This window comes from Hemiscyllium ocellatum, chromosome X (assembly GCF_020745735.1).
Source record: "Hemiscyllium ocellatum isolate sHemOce1 chromosome X, sHemOce1.pat.X.cur, whole genome shotgun sequence".
In the NCBI taxonomy this organism is placed as follows: domain Eukaryota; kingdom Metazoa; phylum Chordata; class Chondrichthyes; order Orectolobiformes; family Hemiscylliidae; genus Hemiscyllium; species Hemiscyllium ocellatum.
This window is the reverse complement of record NC_083453.1, coordinates 6,960,884-6,982,330: the sequence shown is the minus strand read 5'-3', so window position 1 is coordinate 6,982,330 and position 21,447 is coordinate 6,960,884. Positions and strand designations below refer to the sequence as shown.

At 42.4% G+C, this 21,447-nt stretch overlaps 1 protein-coding gene across 4 annotated transcripts in view; it reads right to left on the bottom strand.

The window, feature by feature from the left end:
- Window positions 1-865: 865 nt before the first annotated feature.
- LOC132805736 (tumor necrosis factor receptor superfamily member 14-like) overlaps window positions 866-21,447 on the bottom strand; it is a 60,926-nt gene continuing 40,344 nt past the window's right edge. For 3 of the 4 annotated variants that reach the window (XM_060820961.1, XM_060820959.1, XM_060820962.1), the window contains 5 exons: window positions 17,383-17,446; window positions 13,461-13,603; window positions 11,593-11,612; window positions 9,143-9,299; window positions 866-2,199 (listed from right to left, as the gene is read on the bottom strand). In XM_060820961.1, the coding sequence (XP_060676944.1) occupies window positions 2,105-2,199; window positions 9,143-9,299; window positions 11,593-11,612; window positions 13,461-13,603; window positions 17,383-17,446 (479 nt within the window). In that variant the 3' untranslated portion in view covers window positions 866-2,104. The remainder of the gene's footprint in view (window positions 2,200-9,142; window positions 9,300-11,592; window positions 11,613-13,460; window positions 13,604-17,382; window positions 17,447-21,447) is intronic. The other variant, XM_060820960.1, reaches the window with a different exon arrangement.

Here is a 21,447-nt window from a genome sequence, read left to right as displayed (position 1 = left end):
AGCACTCCCTCAATTTTTTCAGAGCTTTGCAAACTCCATGAGTAGATGCTGCTGCACCTCCACCAATCTTAAAAGGTGCCGCCACAGGAGTCAAAGCAGCAGCTGCGGGTTTGCCCGACACAGTAGCAGATTGCCCTGCCTGCTGCACTCCCCTAGCTCCGTCCTTTAGATGCCTTCATTTCAACTCCAGAGTCTCTAAATCCTAATTTAAAGGGGTTCTAGGTGCTCTACCTATTTTATATTAAAAGGTTTCCACTCAAGATATGGCACAGAGCCCAACACAGCAAACTTCTCAGACTGCCACCATCTTGAATCTCCCCATCATGAGACTCTTAATTCTAGGTTTTTATTGAATTCAAATTCCACCATCTGCCAAGGCAGGATTAGAACCCGGTCTCCTGAACATTATCTGGGTCTCTGGTTTAACAGTTTAATCACTCTTTAACCTTCTGAATTCTAGGATTGACAAACCTAGTTTTTTTAAAAAATTATTTTATCCCTTGGAATCAAGATGTCTCTCGAGTCCATCTACAGTGCAATCTTCAATAACTCTTTACTACATATGCTCACAGCTCTCCCGGTGTGGTCTGTAACCAGGGTAGGGTGTATGTGTAATTCATTATTCCTGATGAAGGGCTTATGCTCGAAACGTCGAATTCTCTATTCCTGAGATGCTGCCTAACCTGCTGTGCTTTGACCAGCAACACATTTGCAGCTGTGATCTCCAGCATCTGCAGACCTCATTTTTTACTGTATGTGTAACAGAGAATGCTAGAGAAACCCATGGTGAGAAAGTGAACGTTTCATATCCAATATGACTACCCTTCAGAACGGTGCCAGTACTGAAGATAAAAATAACAATTCATTTAGAAAATAATCTTTTTATTGTAACATGCAGCTGAAAATAGATAAAACTATACAAATTAAACTAATCCCTCCAAAATCCCAAGCCTGCGCAAGCTAATAAGTCCTGATTTCAAGCACGGGTTAAGTATTATATTCTTTTCAGCACTGCAACCAAAAATATAGAGGAACAGGTTTTTAAGAAAATCAAAAAGGGAGTGCAAGCACCCACACCCAATACATACATGGTCCACAGACCCCACAGCACCACAGAACATGCATTTGGGTTAGGAGTCCATGAACTATCGCAATCTGTGTTTGCAGGGGACTGCTGCGTGCAGCACCCTCAACCCCAGATCCCCAAGAGAGAGGGGGAGGACTCCCATGTTGAGCACCCTTTACTGGGAATCCCCATTGGCTGGTCTATGTGGTGGATGAGGGGAATCAGGTGGACAGTGTGCAGCAGCAGTAAATACAGGACCCGCCGTTTTATGTCCTTAAAAGGGGGCAAAACTAAAATTCCGGAAGGGGCTCAGGCTCCCAGGGGAAGTACGGGACCTTGAGGTCAATGTGAAATGCAGTCCAAGCTGGGGTGAGCGCAGACGGGATTCCACTGCACACCTGAGCATCCTCCAACTGGTGTACTGTGTCAGGTCCAAGCACCGCCATTTTAAAGGGTCGAATGGCAGTGGCTGAACCAGATGTCTTACCACTGCCCTACTCGCTCTTTCCTGCGGCAGTGTCCGGCCCAGACCCTTGCCACCCAAACGGAAACAAAAAATTATATTTTGGAACAAAATAAATAAACACTAAAAGCCCATCTGATTTCTAGATTCTAGATAAGGGAACACACACAAGTTACTTTTGAGATTTTTTTGAAAAATGTTTTTTTAAACAAGTAAAATATGGTAATGCTTGGAACCAATGGGAATGTGGTTTGTGTTTCAAAGCTGTTACAAGAATATTTTGGGAGACAGGAAGGTTGTTCCAGAGCCCCTAAATCAGAACAGAATGGTGATTACTGAGATGTCAGAGTTTGAATATTGGAAAGACTGTTGCTTTGAACATTAGATTAATTGACTGTTCTCACTCGAGGATTTTGTATCCTTATCTACTCCCAAAATCTTACACCTTGGGTTCACTAAAGAGGCAACCAGAAAATTAAATCTCATTTTGTAATCAAAAAATTGTTTTCTGGGACTTCAAAATCTTGCTGCTAGCAACAATTCATCCTGGAAGAAGTAAAGAATAAGGTTCTCCTTCACTGCAGATCTTTAGCATCTTGAAACTTTTCCACGGAGCTGTTTGTTGAAAACGCCACTGTAAAATCGGAATATTGTGACTCCGATGTATCCACTGAAATACAAAAAAAAATCAGAAATTTTCAAACTATACAAGCTATTTCACAAAGAGCACAAAACCAGTCCCAGTGTGGGAGAGGACAGTCATGTTGAACTTGGGGCAAGATCATTGTTCGACCTCAGCTGGAGTATTGTATACAGTAGCGAACACCTCATTATAGGAAGACTATGAATGCATTGGAGACAGTGCAGAAGCATTTTACAAGAATAACTGCAGGAATGAGAAACTTCAGTGATGAAGATAGATTGAAGGAGTTGGGACTGTTCTCCTTTGAGAGAAGGCAGCTGAGAGGAGATTTGATAGAGGTTTTCTGAGTCATGAGTGGGCCAGGCAGAATAGATAGGGAGATGTATTCCCACTCGTGAAAGGAAAACGAATGTGATGTGCAAAATAAGCAAGGGTGATATAACAAAAAAATGAATTCATACAGCAAGTAGTTAGGATATGCAATACACTCAATCGAGGCATTCAAGAGGGCAATGGCTGATTATTTGGAGAAAAATAATGCGCAAGTGTTTCAGGAAAAGTCAAGATTAGCACTTGGTAATGATACTAGTTTAACAAGCCGGTGCAGACATGATGGGCCGATTATTCTGTGACATTCCTCCCGTCCACTTTCCTTCTTTTCTCCATAACCCTGGATTCCCATATTGATCAAAAATCTATCTCAGCCTTTAAGCATTTCAAGGCCCAGTTTCTGCAGAGAGAATTCCATACATTCAGTATCCTGAGAGAAAAGAAATTCTTCATCTTTGTCTGAAATGGATGACCCATTACTCAGATTATGCCTTCGGTCCTAAACCTCCCAGAAGGGGAACAGGAAGGTGATGACCTAGTGGTATTATCACATTAAATATATGCCCCTTCATTCTTCTTCCTTTCATGAGGGGGAATATTTCTCCCTATCAACTCTGTCTGACCCACTCATGATTTAGAAAACCTCTATCAAATCCCCCATAAGAATTGTAACTGAAGAATCTGTACCTTGTACCTATGACAACTTAATATTAATCCAGAAACTCCGCTAACGTTCTGGAGAACATCCTACCACAGCAAGTGGTGGAATGTGAATGCAATAAAAGAAAATTAAGAATCTGCTGAAAACCACAAAACCATTGCCAATTGTTGGAAAAACCCGTCTGGCTCACATATATCCTTTAGGGAAAGAAGTTTGCCATTCTCACTGGATTTGATCCCCACTCTCGTTCCATAGAGAGTAGTTGAGAGTCAACCATGTTCTGACATGGCTCAGTAAGCCACTCAGCTGTCTCAACTGCTACAAAGTCTCAACAAAAATGAGACCAAATGTAATATCTGGCATTGACCTAGACACAGCACAGAGGCTGTTCAGGAATACCGGTCAGGGCATCTAGGAATGGGCAATAAATGCTGGCCAGCCTGTGACACCCACATCCTGCAAGTGAATTTTTTTTTAAACATCTTCCACGTCTACCCTGTTAAGACCCCCAAGAATCTTATATTTTTCCATAAGGATACCTCTCATTCTTTCAGATTTCAATGAGTATAGGCCCAATTAGCTTAACCTCTCCATACCTGGTATCTGCCTAGCGAACCTTCTCTGGACTGCCTCTAATGCCAGTACATCTTTGCTCAGACAAGGGGCCTAAAATGGTTTCACAGTGTTCAAGGTGTGGTCTAACTAGTGCCTTGTATAAATTTACAAATTCTTCCTTTTGTCTACTTCTGCCAAATTAACCTTCCCAACCTACATGAAGCCTGCTTTCCCTTATGTATAATGTACATTTTTACATGCCCTCTTTGTCTGCCAGTTTCTTCTTTGTCCTACAGTATAGCTACTGTTAGAAGGCCTAGAGACTGCAAAACTGATTCACTGTGAACAGTTGAAAACTTTCCAAGATCAGTCACGCTGTCCTTAATTATTGACTGGACCTAGCATTAGTGAATGTGAATTGGTCTACAAGCTAACTGGTCTACAATTCCTTTTCTCACTTTTCGCCAATCTACAGGAACAGTTTTTAAAATGAAGAGAAATGTAGAAGATTATATTTCAGACATCTGTAACATTTTCATTTACTTCCTTTGAAAAGATACAGAAATAGGTATACAGAAACCACATGGCAAGTTGCCACCTTTCAGTACCAATATTTTTTCAGTAACATTATTGTGCTCATGTTAGCTTTGGAGAGTCCTTGACCCTGCTTCAATATTAGAATGTTTAGCAGGCTGACCTCTTCCTCTGCCAAAATAGTACAAAATGACGGAAGTAACATTTTCACTGTTGGTCTATTCTGTTACTTTGAGTGCACATCCAAGTACTTTTTAAAATGTTGAGGGATTCTGCTTCTGCCCCCTTTCAGGCAGTGAATTCCCAAGGATGGTGACAATCTGAAAGGGTTTTCCCTCAAAGCCCATCAAAATCTCTCATCTCTTATCCTAAATCTATATCCTCAATTATGGACCGCACAAAGGCAATAGATCCTTCCTATTCTCACTAACTGGGTCCCTCATTGGTTTCTCTTCAGCCTCCTTGGTTCCAGTAGAAACAAACTTCAGCCTATCCAATCTTATCTCATAACTAAAATTCTCCAGTCCTGGTAATATCCTCACAAATCTCTTCTGCACCCTCTAATGCATTCACAACTTTTCAACAGTGTGATCAGAACTGCACACAATACTCCTATCGTGGTCAAACTAGTGTTTTATACAATTCCTGCATAATCTCTGAGCTCTTAAACATAGACCCAAAAAAAGGCCTCAAGTCTTCTTGCCCTCTATATCTTCTTATCCAGCCATCTTCATTGATCTGTTCCTCTGCTCTTCTCAGTATCTCTCCAGTTGGCATCAGCCCTCTCCAAATGGATAACCTCACACTGCACCGGACTCAACTCTATTTGCCCCTGTTCTGCCCAGCTGACTGGCCCATTGATACCTTCCTGTAGTCTCTAGCTTTCTCCCTCGCTATCAGAATTACAGCAAATTTTTGTAATGTCTGCAAATATCTTAATCATAACTCCTATATATTCAAATCCACATCATAGACGTATACCACAAAATGCAATGGAGTAGTACTGAGCACTATGGAACCTTACTGGAAGCAATTTTCCAGTCACAAAAACACTTCTGTCTCTGAGCCAATTTTAGATCCAACTCACCACTTTGTCTTAAATCCCATGGGATTTTACATTTGTGATTTCTATGGACTTGATGAAAGCCTTGCCAAAATTCATATTTACTACAATCAATTACTCCCAACAACACTCCTGGTCACAACCTCAAAAATATAGTCATATCTGACTGACCTGACTTTGCCTTACTAAATCCATGATGATTGAATAAAAATTATGAGGTACATTGATAGGGTAGATGGGAAATCACTTTTTCCATTAGTAGAAGGATCAATAACCAGAGTCACAGATTTAAAGTAACAGACAGAAGGCGAAGAGGAGAGCTGAGGAGAAATGTTTTCACCCAGAGGGTAGTGGGCATCTGGAACACCCTGCCTGAAAGGGTGGTTGAGTTTTAAACTCTCAATATTGAAACAGTATTTTAAATATTCACTTCTATTATCATCGCCTCCAAGGATATAGGCCAAAACCTGAAAAAAAATGAGATCGGTGTAGTCAGATCTTTGTTGACAAGCATGGGCCAATGGACCTCCTTCTGTGCTGTAAGTGTCTTCAAGTCCATGGTAAACGTTATGGCTTTGGAAGGTTCTGTTGAAGGAAGCTTGGTGACTAAACCTTATACCTGGTAGTCACTACTAAATTATGTGAATTGGAGATGGTTGGTGTGTCTATCAAGTGAGCTGTTTTGTCCGGGATGATGTCACTTCTTATGTATCATTGCAACCATAACTATCCGGGAAAGTGGGGAGTATTTCATCACACTCCTAACTTGCATCTTGAAGATGGTGGACAGATCTTGGAGTCAGGAGGTGGGTTAAAACATAGAACATTACAGCGTAGTACAGGCCCTTCGGCTCTCGATGTTGCGCTGACCTGTGAAACCACTCTGAAGCCCATCTAACCTACACTATTCCATATGCCAATCCAATGGCCGTTTAAATGTCCATAAAGTTGGTGAGTCTACTACTGTTGCAGGCATTGCATTCCACCCCCTACTCCTCTGAGTAAAGAACCTACCTCTGATATCTGTCCTATATCTATCATCCCTCAATTTAAAGCTACGTCCCCTCGTGCTAGCCATCACCATCCGAGGAAAAAGGCTCTCACTGTCCACCCGATCTAATCCTCTGATTATCTTTTGTCTCAATTAAGTCACCTGTCAACCTTCTTCTCTAACGAAAACAGCCTCAAAAAGACCCTCAGCCTTTCCTCAGAAGACCTCCCGTCCATACCAGGCAACATCCTAGTAAGTCTCCTCTGAACCCTTTCCAAAGTTTCCACATCTTTCCTATAATACGGTGACCAGAACTGTATGCAGTACTCCAAGCGTGGCCGCATCAGAGAGTTTTGTACAGCTGCAGCATGATCTCATGGCACCGAAACTCAATCCCTCTACCAATAAAAGCTAACACACCGTATGCCTTCTTAACAACCCTCTCAATCCAGGTGGCAACTTAAGGATCTATGTACCTGGACACAGAGATCCCTCATCTACACTACCGAGAATCTTACCATTAGCCCCAGTACTCTGTATTCCTGATACTCCTTCCAAAGTGAATCACACTTTTCTGCATTAAATGACATTTGGCACCTCTCAGCCCAGCTCTGCAGCTTATCTATGTCTCTCTAACCTACAACAACATTCTTCATCATTATCCACAACTCTGCCTACCTTTGTGTCATCCACAAATTTACTAACCCATCCTTCCATGCCCTCATCCAGGTCATTTATAAAAATGACAAACAGCTGTAGACCCAAAACAGATCCTTGTGGTACACCACTAGCAACTGAACTGCAAGACAAATATTTCCCATCAGCAACCATCCTTCATTCAGCCTTCGTTCAGCTAGCCAATTTCTGATTCAAACCACTATAATACCTTCAGTCCCATGCCTTCATATTTTGTGCAATAGCCTACCCTGTGGAACCTTATCAAACGCCTTACTGAAATCCATATACACCACATCAACCACTTTACCCTCATCCAGATTCCTAACATCTGACCTGCTCTTGTAGCTACTGTATTTTTTTTAGATTAGATTAGATTACTTACAGTGTGGAAACAGGCCCTTCGGCCCAACAAGTCCACACCGACCCGCCGAAGTGCACCCACCCAGACCCATTCCCCTACATTTACCCCTTCACCTAACACTATGGGCAATTTAGCATGGTCAATTCACCTGAACTGCACATCTTTGGACTGTGGGAGGAAACTGGAGCACCCAGAGGAAACCCACGCAGACACAGGGAGAATGTGCAAACTCCACACAGTCAGTCGCCTGAGGCTAGTCTATGTCTAGTCCAGTTCAGTTTCTGGTCAATGGTAACCCCCAGGATGTTGATAGTGTGCAATTCAATGATTATAATGCTAATGTATGACGAGAGGAAACAGTTAGATTTTCTCTTGTTGGAGATGGTCATTTCCTGGCATTTGTGTGGCACAAATGTGATTTGCCACTTTTCAGCCCAAGCCTGAATGCCGTCCATTTCTTGCCACATTTGAACATCGACTGCTTCAGTATCAGAGTTAAACATCACACGACACCAGGTTATAATTTAACAGGTTTATTTGAAAAGTACAAGCTTTCAGAGCACTGCTCCTTCGTCAGGTAGCTATGAAGGAGCAGTGCTCCGAAAGTGTTGGACTACAACCTGGTGTTGTGTGATTTTAACTTTGTCCACCCCAGTCCAACACCAGCACCTCCCATCATCAGTATCTGAGGATTCACAAATGGTGCTGAATATTGCACAATAATTGGCAAACATCCCCACTTCTGACCTTACAATGGAGAGAAGACCATTGATGGAGTAGCTGAAGATAGTTTGGTCTAGGACACTACCCTAAGGAACTCCCGCAGAGGCATTCTGGAGCTGTGATGACAGACCTTCAACAACCATAACCATCTTCCTATGTGCCATGTATGACTCCAACCAAAGAATTTGCCCCAATCCCCAGGGACTCCAGTTTTGCTTGGGCTCCTTGATGCCACACTTTCAGGGCAACTGTGCATGCATGCTCACTCAGAAACACACATGCATTGGTTCCAGACTCTCTAGGTTATTGCATCATGCAGAAAGTGCATACTACTCGTGCACAGAACAGGCACAACCCTGAAATGAGAATTGGACATGATTGGAAGAAGACAACAGATGAGACCCACTCACACCCCCAAACATAGGTAGATCATGTTATGATCACCATTTGATAAATGACTCTATGAATCTCGCGCCATTAAGATGTGAACTAAATGTGTCTCATGATGGATTACTAATCTAATCTAATGTGGAATGGCCCTTGTTAGTTCTAGGGCATCATATTTGAGAAAATTACCTTAGATACACTCTAGAAATTCACTACCTTTCTGACATCTTCTAGTTTGATTATTCCAAACTGAAAGTCAAAATTTTCCCATTACCATCTTTCCTACATGCTTGGCATGATACATTCCACTACTTTACAACTATGATGACAGTTTTCTATCTCTTAATTCCAGCTATAAAGTTTCCACGACATACTTATCCCTAACGACAAAAGGATACAACGAAAGGTAACATCTCTTCAATCAGTCATTATGGTTACCCTCCCATGACCATTTTCCAGAGTCTTTTCTGCGGACCATATAACCTTGTATATTCAGTTCCTAGTCTTGATTGGCTTACATCCATATCCCAGTACAGCTACCACATCTGACCCTCCAAGTTGAACTTGCACCTGCAAATCATTACTGTCCATAATAACTGAATTCAGTAAGGTTAATTTCATGCAGACATATTTGAAAACTGAAGACCAGAGGCTGGTCTGTCCTCATTTTAATGCTGACACACTCACCATCTTTCATTTTTAGTGGGGCAAAGTCATGGATTGGCTTGGTATGAGTTGAGAAACTATCCATTGACCTCTCTTCTAATGAAACCTGCAAAAATGTTTGATGGCCCTCCTCTTGAACAGGTCGCTGGATAACGGCTTCCTTTTCCTTAGTCTTCTGCTGAGTAAGGACATTGCAATCAAAAAAAACAAATCAAGCCAGTCATTAAGTTACAAATTATTGACTGATTCTTGGGAACTCCAGCACAGTTTCCATTCATTAATATTAGAGGTGAGAAGGGTATCCCGACCACCCCTACTGCCAAATTCTACACTGTACTCCAACATGCAGCAGCTTTGAACTGGGAATTTTAGATAATGAAATCTTCACCGATATCTTTTAAACAAGACAATGATTTTTGATGTTTTGATTCGAAGACTTGAATGTTGCCCCTGTAGACAGAAGCTAACCTATTCCTCTCTCAGATTAGAAAATTTCTCTCATGTGACAGATGATCATCACTCATCTCTGGGTGTCAGCTTCCATTACAACTATCTCTCTCAATCAAATTAACCAATCAATCAATACTGGTTTTCTCACACTGCACGTGGGTGAGAGGTGGACAAATGCTAGTTTTGGCTTGTAAACCATTTGATATCGCTACTGTTGTACCAAACTGACCAACTCAGATTGTAACATCATTACATTTGGGGAAGCTGTGGTACTATAGTGATAAATTACTAGGCTTATAAGCCAGATCCCAAGGCAAGTGTTCTGAGGACATGGGTTCAAATCCCACCACGGCAGATGGTAAAATTAAAATTCAGTAAAATCTGGAGTGAAAAGCTAGCCTAATGCTGACCATGTAACCAGCATTGATCGTTGCATAAAAAAAAGGCTTCCCTAATGTTCTTTAGAAAAGGAAATCGAACTTCACCTGGTCTGGTCTACATGACTTGAGACCTACAGCAATGTGGTTGACTTTTATCTACCCTGGGCAACTAGGGATGGACAATAAATGTTGGTCCAGCCAGTGATGCCTACCTCTCATAAATGCGTGAAAAAAAAAAATCTTACTGTGAAACAAAGGTTGCAGATAACCTAAAGGCAGAAATAACTGACAAACTCACTCACAAAAGCTGACTGAACAACCCTACTACGTTATCAATGGAGTATTGAGAATGAAGGAGAAGGATTACAGGTAGAATCCAAACACTAATGAAAGAATCGCAAAACAAAATCATACTGACTAACAAGAAACAAGCAGAGACAAAGTCAATTGAAACAAAAGGCATTTCATACTCTTGGGATAACTCAGCATAATAGGGACAAATATCACATGCAATTGAAGGACACAAAAACATCCAGAAGATGAACCTCTGGAAATCTTGAAAGAAACAGATATGAAATTGTAGCAGTAATGGTAAATGGTCTTTAGTGAACATCTAATTCAAACTTAGTCTCAGGTTAGGAGAGAATTGTTCAACGGCTATTTACATCAATTAATATTCCTGTACATTTTTCTAAGCTCAAGATAGCAATACCATTTCGGTTAGTTGATAGCACTCCCAGGTCTGGATAATCACCTACTGGGGATTAGAAAGTGGGGACAAGAGCGCTGAGAGTGCTTTTTCTGCATCTTCAAGAGTTCAATAAAGTCAGGAATGGTTCTAATTTGACCTATCGCATACAGTTCCTACCTTCAGGAAAATAACAAAGGAGATCACAGCCAGAGAGCTAAAGGCCTATCAGCCTCATCTCCATGAGTAGGAAGATACTACAATGGATCCTAGAAGATTTATGATCACCGGGAAAGGGATGGGCCATTACAAACTCACAACATGAAGAAACATTGGTAAGAAATCACTACATAGTGGACGAGCAAAATTCAGTATTTATCTGATGTGTATTCTGCGTTGGTCCTACCAATGTGCAAAACATTGCATTTATCCAAATTAACTACCATTTACAACGTATGGTCCATTCCCCAGCTCATCTTTTGCATTTGATTTAATTTCTTTCTTAACTGTTGTATTTGGTGTCATCTGCAAACCTGCTGCCCATGTTCCCAACAGCACTGCCCACATCATTCAAACAGACTGTGAGGCTTGTGAGTGGAGTCAATCGCTGAGGGACACCAGTAGTCATAGTTCTTCAAGCTGAACCATTTACACCAATAACTAGTGACTCTCTTGTCAGTCATCTCAAACACTGGTTGGCTAACAAAAATGAGTTTTTGTTACTCTTGTATCTCATCTCCATGGAAACATTGTGTGTTACAAGGAAACAAAACCAACTCGGGATGGAAACTGATCTCAGCTCATTTTGAATTGGGCTCCAATGGGAAAATAGATTGAGTTTGCTGTAAGCTAAGTGGCACATTCACTCCCATCCACAGCACACTTTGTAATCTGGGTTCAAACAAAGGGAGGCAAAGAACATCAACTTCATCCAGGAAACAAAATTGGCTTACCTCGAAACACCATGGGATAGCTAAAAGACAAAAATATAAAATAGTTTTAAAATAAGATTCTCACAAATTCCTGATAATAATCATCAAATAAAAACAAAATTTCGTAAATACTCAGCTGGCTTGCAGCATCTCCGAAGGCAGAAACAAACAAATTGAATACAACACTTCTTCAGAGCCGCACTTGCAACTTGAAGAAGTTATATTAGAGTGTAGATATTAACTCTGTTTCTCTCTTCACAGATGCTGCCAGACCAGCTGACTATTTCCATCACTTCCTGCTTTTATTTCAGATTTCAAACAGTGTTTTGTTGTCACTTTAATACCTGGTGACACTGAACTAGGTTCCTTGCAATCTTTCAGCTGTGCTCTTCTATTCATCACAATTCCTTTGATTGCTTGCTGGGTTGATCTAACGGATTGCTCAGTGGGTCAGGCCCATCAGTCAGTCCCACAAAGTTGGCTGATGTAAGTGCACACTAGTCTACGCCCCATATAGTTCCAGGGCATCAGCCAAGGCCCAACCTTTCCAAGTGGGGCTGAGTAAGTTGACGTGAGGCAAGGACAACAATGACATGGCTCAGGCAATTTCTACAGGCCATTGCTCTGAAGCAGGTGAGACACACAGTGCCCAGAAAACACACAAAATTAACAGAACTCTAGTCACTCAATGAAAACTGCGATGTCAACAGAAATTACAGGTGCGCCTGTGACAGATCTGTGCCAAGGTGACCACTTGTCCTGTATTTCAGGTGGCTTGATGGTGACCAGGATGCATTTTATCCCTTATCTTTCATTGTTCATTTTCACACACATGCAATTCTGCACTTTGTACCTGCTGCCCATTCAGACAACTCCAGCAGCACCTCATGCCCAAACATCTCTTAACCTTTTCTACCACAGACAGTCAGCCTGATCTACACCAGTTTGACTCAGTACTCACCTCAGTTACACATTATGAGAAATAGAAAGAGTCGTTTCAGCTCTCTTGTATCCCCACATCCATTTTACTGGGAATCCATTAACTTGCCATGCTGGAGCCAGTGCTGAAGGACCTCGACAACCTGTTCACCCTAAACCCACCCCATGTCCATTACAAGTCCCTCAAACAAATCAATATCCTCCCCTCTCACCACACTCTCTCCACTGGGCAGCGTCCACACACTTCCACTCTCTCCTTGCCACTCTCCCCTCTACTTTCCAACATTTTACCATGCTCCCGCAATCTGCGCTCTCCTTCACCCACTAACTCCAATCCACCCTCCCAATCGAACTCTTCCCCCCCCATGCCCCTTCCCATTAAGCCCACCCAGCTCTCTCCTCACCCACTCTTGCCTCTTTAGCCCCCCCCCCCATTACCACTCTCTGCTCCTTGTTCCCCCCCCCCCCTCATTATGTCTCTTTCTATTCTCTAAACTCATGCTAAACTTCTCCTACAGAGTCCCAGGTCTCCAATATCCCACCCCTATACTCTGCACCTAGCTGCACAGGGTCCCTGTCATTCAAATTCTGGGCTCCAGACCTTGTTATCAAATCTGTCCACAACCCCTCTATCCAACCTGAGCCAGCTTTACCTGTCAGCTGTTCTAGTCGTAGACTCAACACTCTCTCGGACACCAAGAGACAAACTCTTTGCTGCTTCTGCAGTTTACTCCAGACACAACCCTGCTTTTGGTAATGTTTCACCAAAAGTCACCACTTTTCATCACCTCTCTCCCTGGTTCTTTGATAGCCTTGGCCCTAACAACCACCTCCAAGCCCTGAGATTTCCGTTTGCCAGCGTGCTGGTTAAGAGCTTTAACGTATTTCCATACTGTGGACAGTCTGAGGATGCAAACCCCATTCACAAGCTGCTGAAATTTGAGGAATACCTGAGCAGAAGAGAGTGGTCAAGGATTTCCAGTGCAAGAACAAAAGTATCCCAACTAAAACGCACAACAGCACAAAGAGGACTATAACATAGATGTAAGAAACACATCCAGATATGTCCCCAGTCTGTCCAGGCACACGTTCTCTGTGGAAACAAAACAAACAGTGAGCAATATAAATTGTAACATTTTCATAAATTCATCAATGCAGAGTGGGTTTGAGGGTCTGAGGAATCATGGAATGAAATGGAATGGTGTAGTCTCAGTGACAGTTCCACATTTGTGTCAATGCTTCATGTTCATGAAGCCACTGAATCATGAAAGAAGTTGTTCCCCAACAATATGACAGCGTCTTCCAAACCTGCGACCTCTACCACCTAGGATAATGGTAACAAATACTTAGGAGCATTGTCACTTGCAAGTTCCCCTCTATAGGGCAATAAATGACAACTCAGCCCATTGCACACACATTCCCTAATTAGCCAAATTTAGAAAAAGGAAAGCCCACATCCCAGGAGTGAATAAAAAAATTCAAAAAGGAGACATTTCACATAGACACATGATCACATTGATGACAAATCTAACCTAGTACACATTTACAATTACAAAACATATTGTTGAATTTTGAGAGTACGAATGGGTTAAGATAGTGAATAAATCTCCTACTACTCTTTTAATCTGAAATTAAAGCTCCTTCGATGCTGTCCCCAGCAAACACTCACAGGACAGGGACAGCATGGGGTTAGATACCAAGAAAACCTCCTTTTAGTCTTAACTGAATGCACAGCTCCCTCTACTATTTTAAAGTGAAAGTAGCCTCAACAAACACTCCCAGGACTGATACAGAGTGGGGTTAGATACAGAATAAAGCTTCTTTATAGCAATGAGTTACAAATTCAACCTCAGCCTGAGAGTCATTTTCCTGCACCTGTAGCCTCTGTGCGAAACTGCCCACATAATAGGTGGGACGAGTGGCTCAGCAGTTAGCACTGCTGCCTCACAGCACCAGGAATCCAGGTTTGATTCCACCCTCGGGTGACTGTGTGGAGTTTGCACATTCTCCCAGTGTCTGCGTGGGTTTCCTCCGGGTGCTCCGGTTTCCTCCCATAGTCCAAACACATGCATGCTAAATTGCCATGTAATGTCCACGGATAGGTAGGCTAGGTGGATTAGCCATGGGAAATGTGGGATAGGGTCGAGGGTTAGGTCTGGGTGGGATGCACTTCGAAGGGCTGGTGCAGATTTGATGGACCTAATGGCCTCTTTCCACACTGTAGGGATTCTGTGATTCTACCAGGGATTCTATTGATTCTAACAGATTATACTGTACATTTAAATCACTGGTATTGAGCATTGCTCAACAGCAGCCCAAAATACAATACCATGCATGGATTATGGCATACTGCTAGCTGACACATTTGTTTTGAGATTGAAACAGGAAAGAACCATTCATCTCCTTGATCCTGCTCAGCTGTTCACATAGCTATTTCACACAGCTAATTTTTTTTTCTCAACTCCATCTACCCATTTTTGTTTCCCATTTCTGATAACTTTGCTCAACAAAAAAAAGTCTATTGATCTCAGTACTGAAAATCTTAATTTGCCCAAATTATTCAGTGTTTTCAGGGAGAAAGTTCCAGCTTTCAGTATTCCAATCTCATAGACAACTTAGTGCAGCTCTTTCAAACCAATGGGCTTTCCATATCATGAACCACACGTCCTACAGGTGTGTTTGTTGACGAAGGCTGTTCTCCATTGTATCAAGGTGGTAGAAGAACTGTCGGCAGTCCTCTATCCTCTGAGTTAGAGGATCAAAGTTCACGTCTTATTATAGTGACTTCAGCATATTTTGCAGATCAACACTCCCGATATTACATCAACAGTGTTGCACTGCCAAAGGTACCATCTTTCAGAGGAGACATTAAGCCAAGATATCATTTACTTTTCAGGAGAAAGTGAGGACTGCAGATGCTGGAGATCAGAGTCAAGGGTGTGGTGCTGGAAAAGGACAGCCAGTCATACAGCATCAGAGGAGCAGGAGAGCAGAAGCTCTTCCTAACGAAGCATTTCCCACATTAAAATACTGTAGTTGATAAAAATCATTTGCTGCCTGCAAAGGTGCTTTGAAATGCAAGTCTCTCTTTCTTTCACTGGGGTGGTGGTGTAATCCTGAAAAGGTGAGTTCTGCCCCGGGAGGTAGGGAGGTGAGTGAGTGGTGTAAGCCTGGAATGGCATGCTTTGGGGTTATGGTTTCTGACCTTCCTTGCTGGACACGGCTGTGGACATTTGATAAGGTGAGGCTCAGAGATGACACTGATAACCCATGACTGCAGAAGCATTGCAGACTGTTCTAATTCCTGCTTTCATTATCATGAAGACAGATCAGAACCTCAAAATACTATGGACATTTTTAATTTCAAAATTTTTTTAGAAAGGAAAAACGCGAGGATTACTAAAGACAAGAATAGATGTGGATGTAAATTCAGCACTGTTTCGCAAAGTCCAGTGTGGGACCAATGGAATACCACACCTCCAAAGTATCATGGAAACATCAAATAGACACAACAAAAAGACACCATGGAGGGGGGAGGTGGTTATGGCTATCTTACCCCACTCAGCAGAAACCGACTTGTGCAGATGTTTATGCTTTGTTGTTCCATGAATATTTTTTTAAAAGGGGATAAAAACCAAGGTAATCATGTTACTAGCCTGGGTTGAAGTTAGAATGGGCTGTGAAGGTCAGAGTCAAAGAACCACCCACTAGTCACCCCTGTATTGCAGGTAAAAGTTTGCCTCACTGAGTGCTAGATGCCAACTAGCTAGTCAGAAGGAAAACAGGACAACTCAGTACTGCCAGCCAACCACCATATAAAGGAATTATAGGAATTCAGAATTAAAACAAAAGGATTTCAATTAACTGTAAAGACAAGAATCCCAAAATGGACTGTTCAATTGTCAACATTTTACTTTGCACACTTCACAAATCACCAAGTAAGACGAATCCATGTAACCTTTAACCTTTGTCTCATTTTAGACTCACTTTTTTTATTCCTAATCTGTGCATATACAAGATGCTATTAATTATTTTCACATTTCGTAAAATAAAATTCACTATTTTGTTTAGAAAGCTTGATTAAATTGGTTCCTGTCAAAATATAAATTCATTTGGTCTGGGAAAAAGATACTGTCAAACGAGGGACTCCTTTATAACCTGAGCTTGTTCCAACTGAGAAGGTGGGTGAAAAAAAAAAGGTGAGCCAGTTCATTTCTCCTCACTGAAGGAGGTTGATAATTTGGGGTTTCCACATGCAACTGTAATAACTTGGGAAACATCACTCAGGATCTGGTCAACACACAATTCAGGATCCTGAACTGAAAGGGGATAAACAAAGGCTGTCAAAACCCATGCAACTACACATCAATAGGATTTAGCAACTGAGAGAGAGAGACAGAGACAGAGACAGATGCCCAGAGTCAATGCCACCACATGGTGGGGGGGGCAGAGTTAATGCCGAGAGAGAGAGCGAGTGCACGAGCGACAGACAGCGAGTGACAGACGGCGAGAGAGGGAGTGACAGACAGCAAAAGAGTGAGAGAGAGAGCGAGCGACAGAGAGAGCAAGCGAGCGACAGACAGCGAGAGAGCGAGAGTAACAGACAGCGAAAGAGCGAGAGCAAGCAACAGACAGAGAGCAAGAAACAGACAGAGAGCAAGAGCGCGTGACAGACAGCGAGAGTGAGAGAGAGAGTGAGAGAGCGACATACAGAGAGAGCAAGCAAGCAACAGATGGAGAGAGAGCGAGAGGGCCACAGGGCGAGAGGGACAGAACGAAATCTGGTGAAGAGGAAAGACTGATGCTACCGGGACATTGGTAGGCCATATCTGCAAATCTGTTGGAATGAAAGTTATCTCACAGTCAACTCACCCAGTCCCTTCTTCAGGTAAAATAGTTTCTTGATGGCGGCACTCTGTGTCTTTCCTGTAAGCTCCTGAGGAACAAGGATTGAGCAGTCAGTTCTTATAATGAGGTGCTTATCACAGGTCTAGTCTGAGTTGCAACGACAAACACTGAGCAGTCGAGATCCCAGTTACGTACACTCCTGACCTCACTTTCATAAGATTGTAATAGGATTATAATACGCAGGATTGGCCACTTAGCCACTTGAGGCTGCACTACATTTTAACACAATCATGGCTGGTCTGATCATGTCCCTGACTCCATTTTTCTACCCAATGTCTATCCCATAACTCTTGACTCCACTGTCGATCAGAAAACTGTCAAACCCAGCTCTGAATCTATTCAATGATCCAGCCTCAACCACTCTCTTCAAATGGATTCCATAGACTAACGACCTTATGAGAAAATAAATTTCACCTCCTCTCTATCCTAACTGGGAGAACATTCATTTTTAAACTACGTCCCCCAGTTCTAGATACCCATGCATGGAGAAATACCTTCTTGGCATCTATCCGGTCAAGTTCCTCCAGGGCCTTAAGATTTCAATTAAATCCCATTCATTCTTCTAAACGGCAATGAGTATCAGCCCAACCACCTCAACCTTTCCTCTCAAGGCAAACCCTTCTTCCCAGGAATCAGCCAAATCCTCAATTCCTTCCATATAAATATGTCCTTCCTCGAGGAAGGAGACCAAAACAGTACACATCACTCCAGGTGCAGTCTAACCAATGTCCTATCCAGTTGTAAAACAACTTCCCTATTTTTTATACTCTTACAATAAAGGCCAACATTTCATTTATTATTACTGCAACTAATTATTACTACACTGCTCTTTTGTTAAAAAAAGACCCAAGAGAACCAATGAATGTTGGAAATCAGAATTGTTACTGACTTTTTGGGATTCACAAGGTCACTTAGATCCCAGGGCATTTCAGCATTCTGCACTTTTCCTCAATTTAAATAAAAAGATTCTGCTTCAATAGAAGTCAATGCTCATTATAAACAGAAATTCTGTCTGATTTCAGAACTTTCTCTTTGTCTCAGCTGTCAAGGTCCATTAGAGCACTCCTATTACTGCTCTGGTAGATTTTGGTCAACACAGCACAGCGAGTGAGAGCAGTGGTTCCCTCTGAGGCAAAGAGTCAAGTTCACGTCCCACAGCAGACTTAAGCATGGGGTCAAAGCTGACACTACTGACCCAACCCAACTGGGAACATGCACTGACTCTCCACTTCTGCTACTTTCAGGGATGCCATAGAAGTTCGTGACTGAATTGAAGTAGACAAAGTCCCCAGTTTACCGGTCTGTTGGAACCAAGTTAACAGAAAACACTGACCAGATTCCTGTATTTGACAAGAACTACAATTTATGATAAACAAAAGGAAAGTCAGAGAGAGTGAGAGCTATTTCCCTTCCAGCACAACCCACAAGTTGGTTCCTGGCCAACTGAACAATCTCAGATTTGGTGTCAATCTTTGGCATTCACAACAGGTTTGTATAATTGTGACCAATCTGCTCGCACACTCCTATGCCATGCCATCTATGAACATTGTTGCTGCTCTGTCCAGGCTGTGGGCAAGATAAACACAACGCAAACAAATTTTAGTAGCTTGTTTTTAAAAGTGCAGCAGTTCCTTCCACAGTCCCTGGTGTTAAAACAGTCACTTTTTCTCTACCTCCCCCCCCTCCCCATTTTTGTCCACAATCTCAAATTTAGAAAATAAAATTATATAGGCCTACACTGTCAGAGGGTCAGCGCTGAGGGAGCATCGCAGTGCCCAAGAGTCAGTGCCCAGGGAGCATCGCAGCACCCGAGGGAGCATCAATCTCAACTTTGGATCTACAAATATCCAAAGTTCTCTGGGGTATAGAGTTCCAAAGATTTACAATTTCTCCTCATTGCAGTCTGAAATAATCATCCTGTCAGAGGAACATAGGAGGCCATTCAGTCCCTTGCGTCTGTTCCACCATTCAATTAGATCGTAGCTGATCGGAGACTTCAGTCCATATGCCTGCCTTTGGCCCATATCCCTTAATACCTTTGCATAACAAAAACGTCTCTATCTCAAACTTAAAATTAACAATTGATCAACCATCCATTGGTGTTTGTGGAAGAAAGTTCAAAACCTCTCCCACCCTTTTTGTGTGTAGAAGTGCTTCCTAACATTTCTCCTGACTGGTCTGGCCTGAATTCTCAGACTAAGCCTCCTTGATCTAGGATCTCCAGCTAGTAGAAATAGCCTATCTTTATTTACCTTGTCTTCTCCTGTTAAGATCATTAAGAGATCGATCAGATCACCCCCTACAACTTTAAATTCTAGAAAGAAAAAAACAGGTCAAATTGTACAATCTCTCCTTGGAACCTAACCCCTGCACTCCAGGTATTATTCTTATAAACTGATGTTGCATTCCCCTCAAGGTCAATATATCCTTGCAAAAGTGTTTTGCCCAGACCTGCTCACAGCACTCCAAGTGGACCTAACCAGAGTCTAATCCTGAGACTGTGTCTCCAAGTTCTCGGCTCCCCAACCATAGGAAACAACCTCTCTGCACATACCCTATCAAGCCCCATCAGAATCTTGTATGAGATCACTTCTCACTCTGCTAAACTTCAGAGAATATTAATGCAATGTATTCAGATTTTCATCTTAGGGCAAACCTCTCATATCAAGTACTAACCCAGTAAACCTTTGCTGTACTGTGCCTCCAATGCAAGCATATCTTTCCTTAAACACAGTGACCAAAATTGCACACTATATTCCAGGTGAGTTCTCACTAAAGCCTTCAACAAGCTATTTTTCCATTTGTTCTTGATTCTTGTCCTCCAATCCCCTTGCAATGAAAGGGATTTGCTGCATATTTGCTTGCTGGCATGTAGGCACATACATGTGCACACACCCCAATTGTTGCCACTGCTATGTCCAAGCTGAATAAGAGAATGTGGAACAACAGGAACCTGCTTGAGAACATAAACTGCAAATCTACCAGTGAACTCCTCCTCTTACAGTTTGAGGTCTGGATAATAAATGTTAGGTTGGAGAAAAAGTTGACAAGTTTCAACCTTAGCTGCCTCAGATGTATCTTTGTCATCTCTTCCAATGGTGACAAGACTGGCATCTACCCAACAATGTGGAAAACTGCCCAGGCATGTTCTAACCCATCCAATTACTGCCCAATCAGTTTACACGATCAGTAAAGCGATGGAAGGTGGCATCAATAACCTGCTCAGTGACACCCAGTTTGGGTTCCACCAGGGCCTCTCATTACAGCCTTGGTTCAAACATGGACGAAAGAAAGAGTTGAACTCCAGAGGGGAGGTGACAGTGACACCTTAACATCAAGGCTGCATTTGTCCATGTGTAGCACCAAGGAGCCCTGGCAAAACTGGAATTGAAGAAAACTCTCCATTGGTTGGAGTCATAACTGGCACAAAGAAAGATAGCTGTGGTTATGGAGGTCAGTTATCTTTGCTCCAGGACAGCTCTGCTAGAGCTCCTCAGGGTAGTGTCTTAGGCCCAACCATCTTCAGCCAAGCAATCGATTGTGTTAGGGGACTCTCTAGTCAGGGCACAGACAGACGTTTCTGCAGCCAGCAGCGAAAAATCAGAATGGTGTGTTGCCTCCTTGGTGTTAGAATCAAGAATGTCTCAGAGAGGGTGCAGAATGTTCTCAAGGGGGAGAGGGACCAGCAAGAGATCATTGTACACATTGGTACCAACAACATAGGAAGGGAAAAGGATGAGATTAGGAAGGGAGAATATAGAAAGTTAGGCAGGATTTCAAAAAGGAGGTCCAAGGGTAGTAATATCTGGATTACTCCCGGTGCTGCGAGCTAGTGAGGGTAGGAATAGGATGACAGAACAGATGAATGTGTGACTGAAGAGCTGGTGCATGGGAGAAGGATTCACATTTTTGGATAATTGGAATCTCTTCTGGGGTAGAAGTGACCTGTACAAGAAGGACGGGTTTCACCTGAATTGGAAGGGGAGTAATATCCTGGCAGGGAGATTTGCTAGAGCTGTTCAGGAGAAT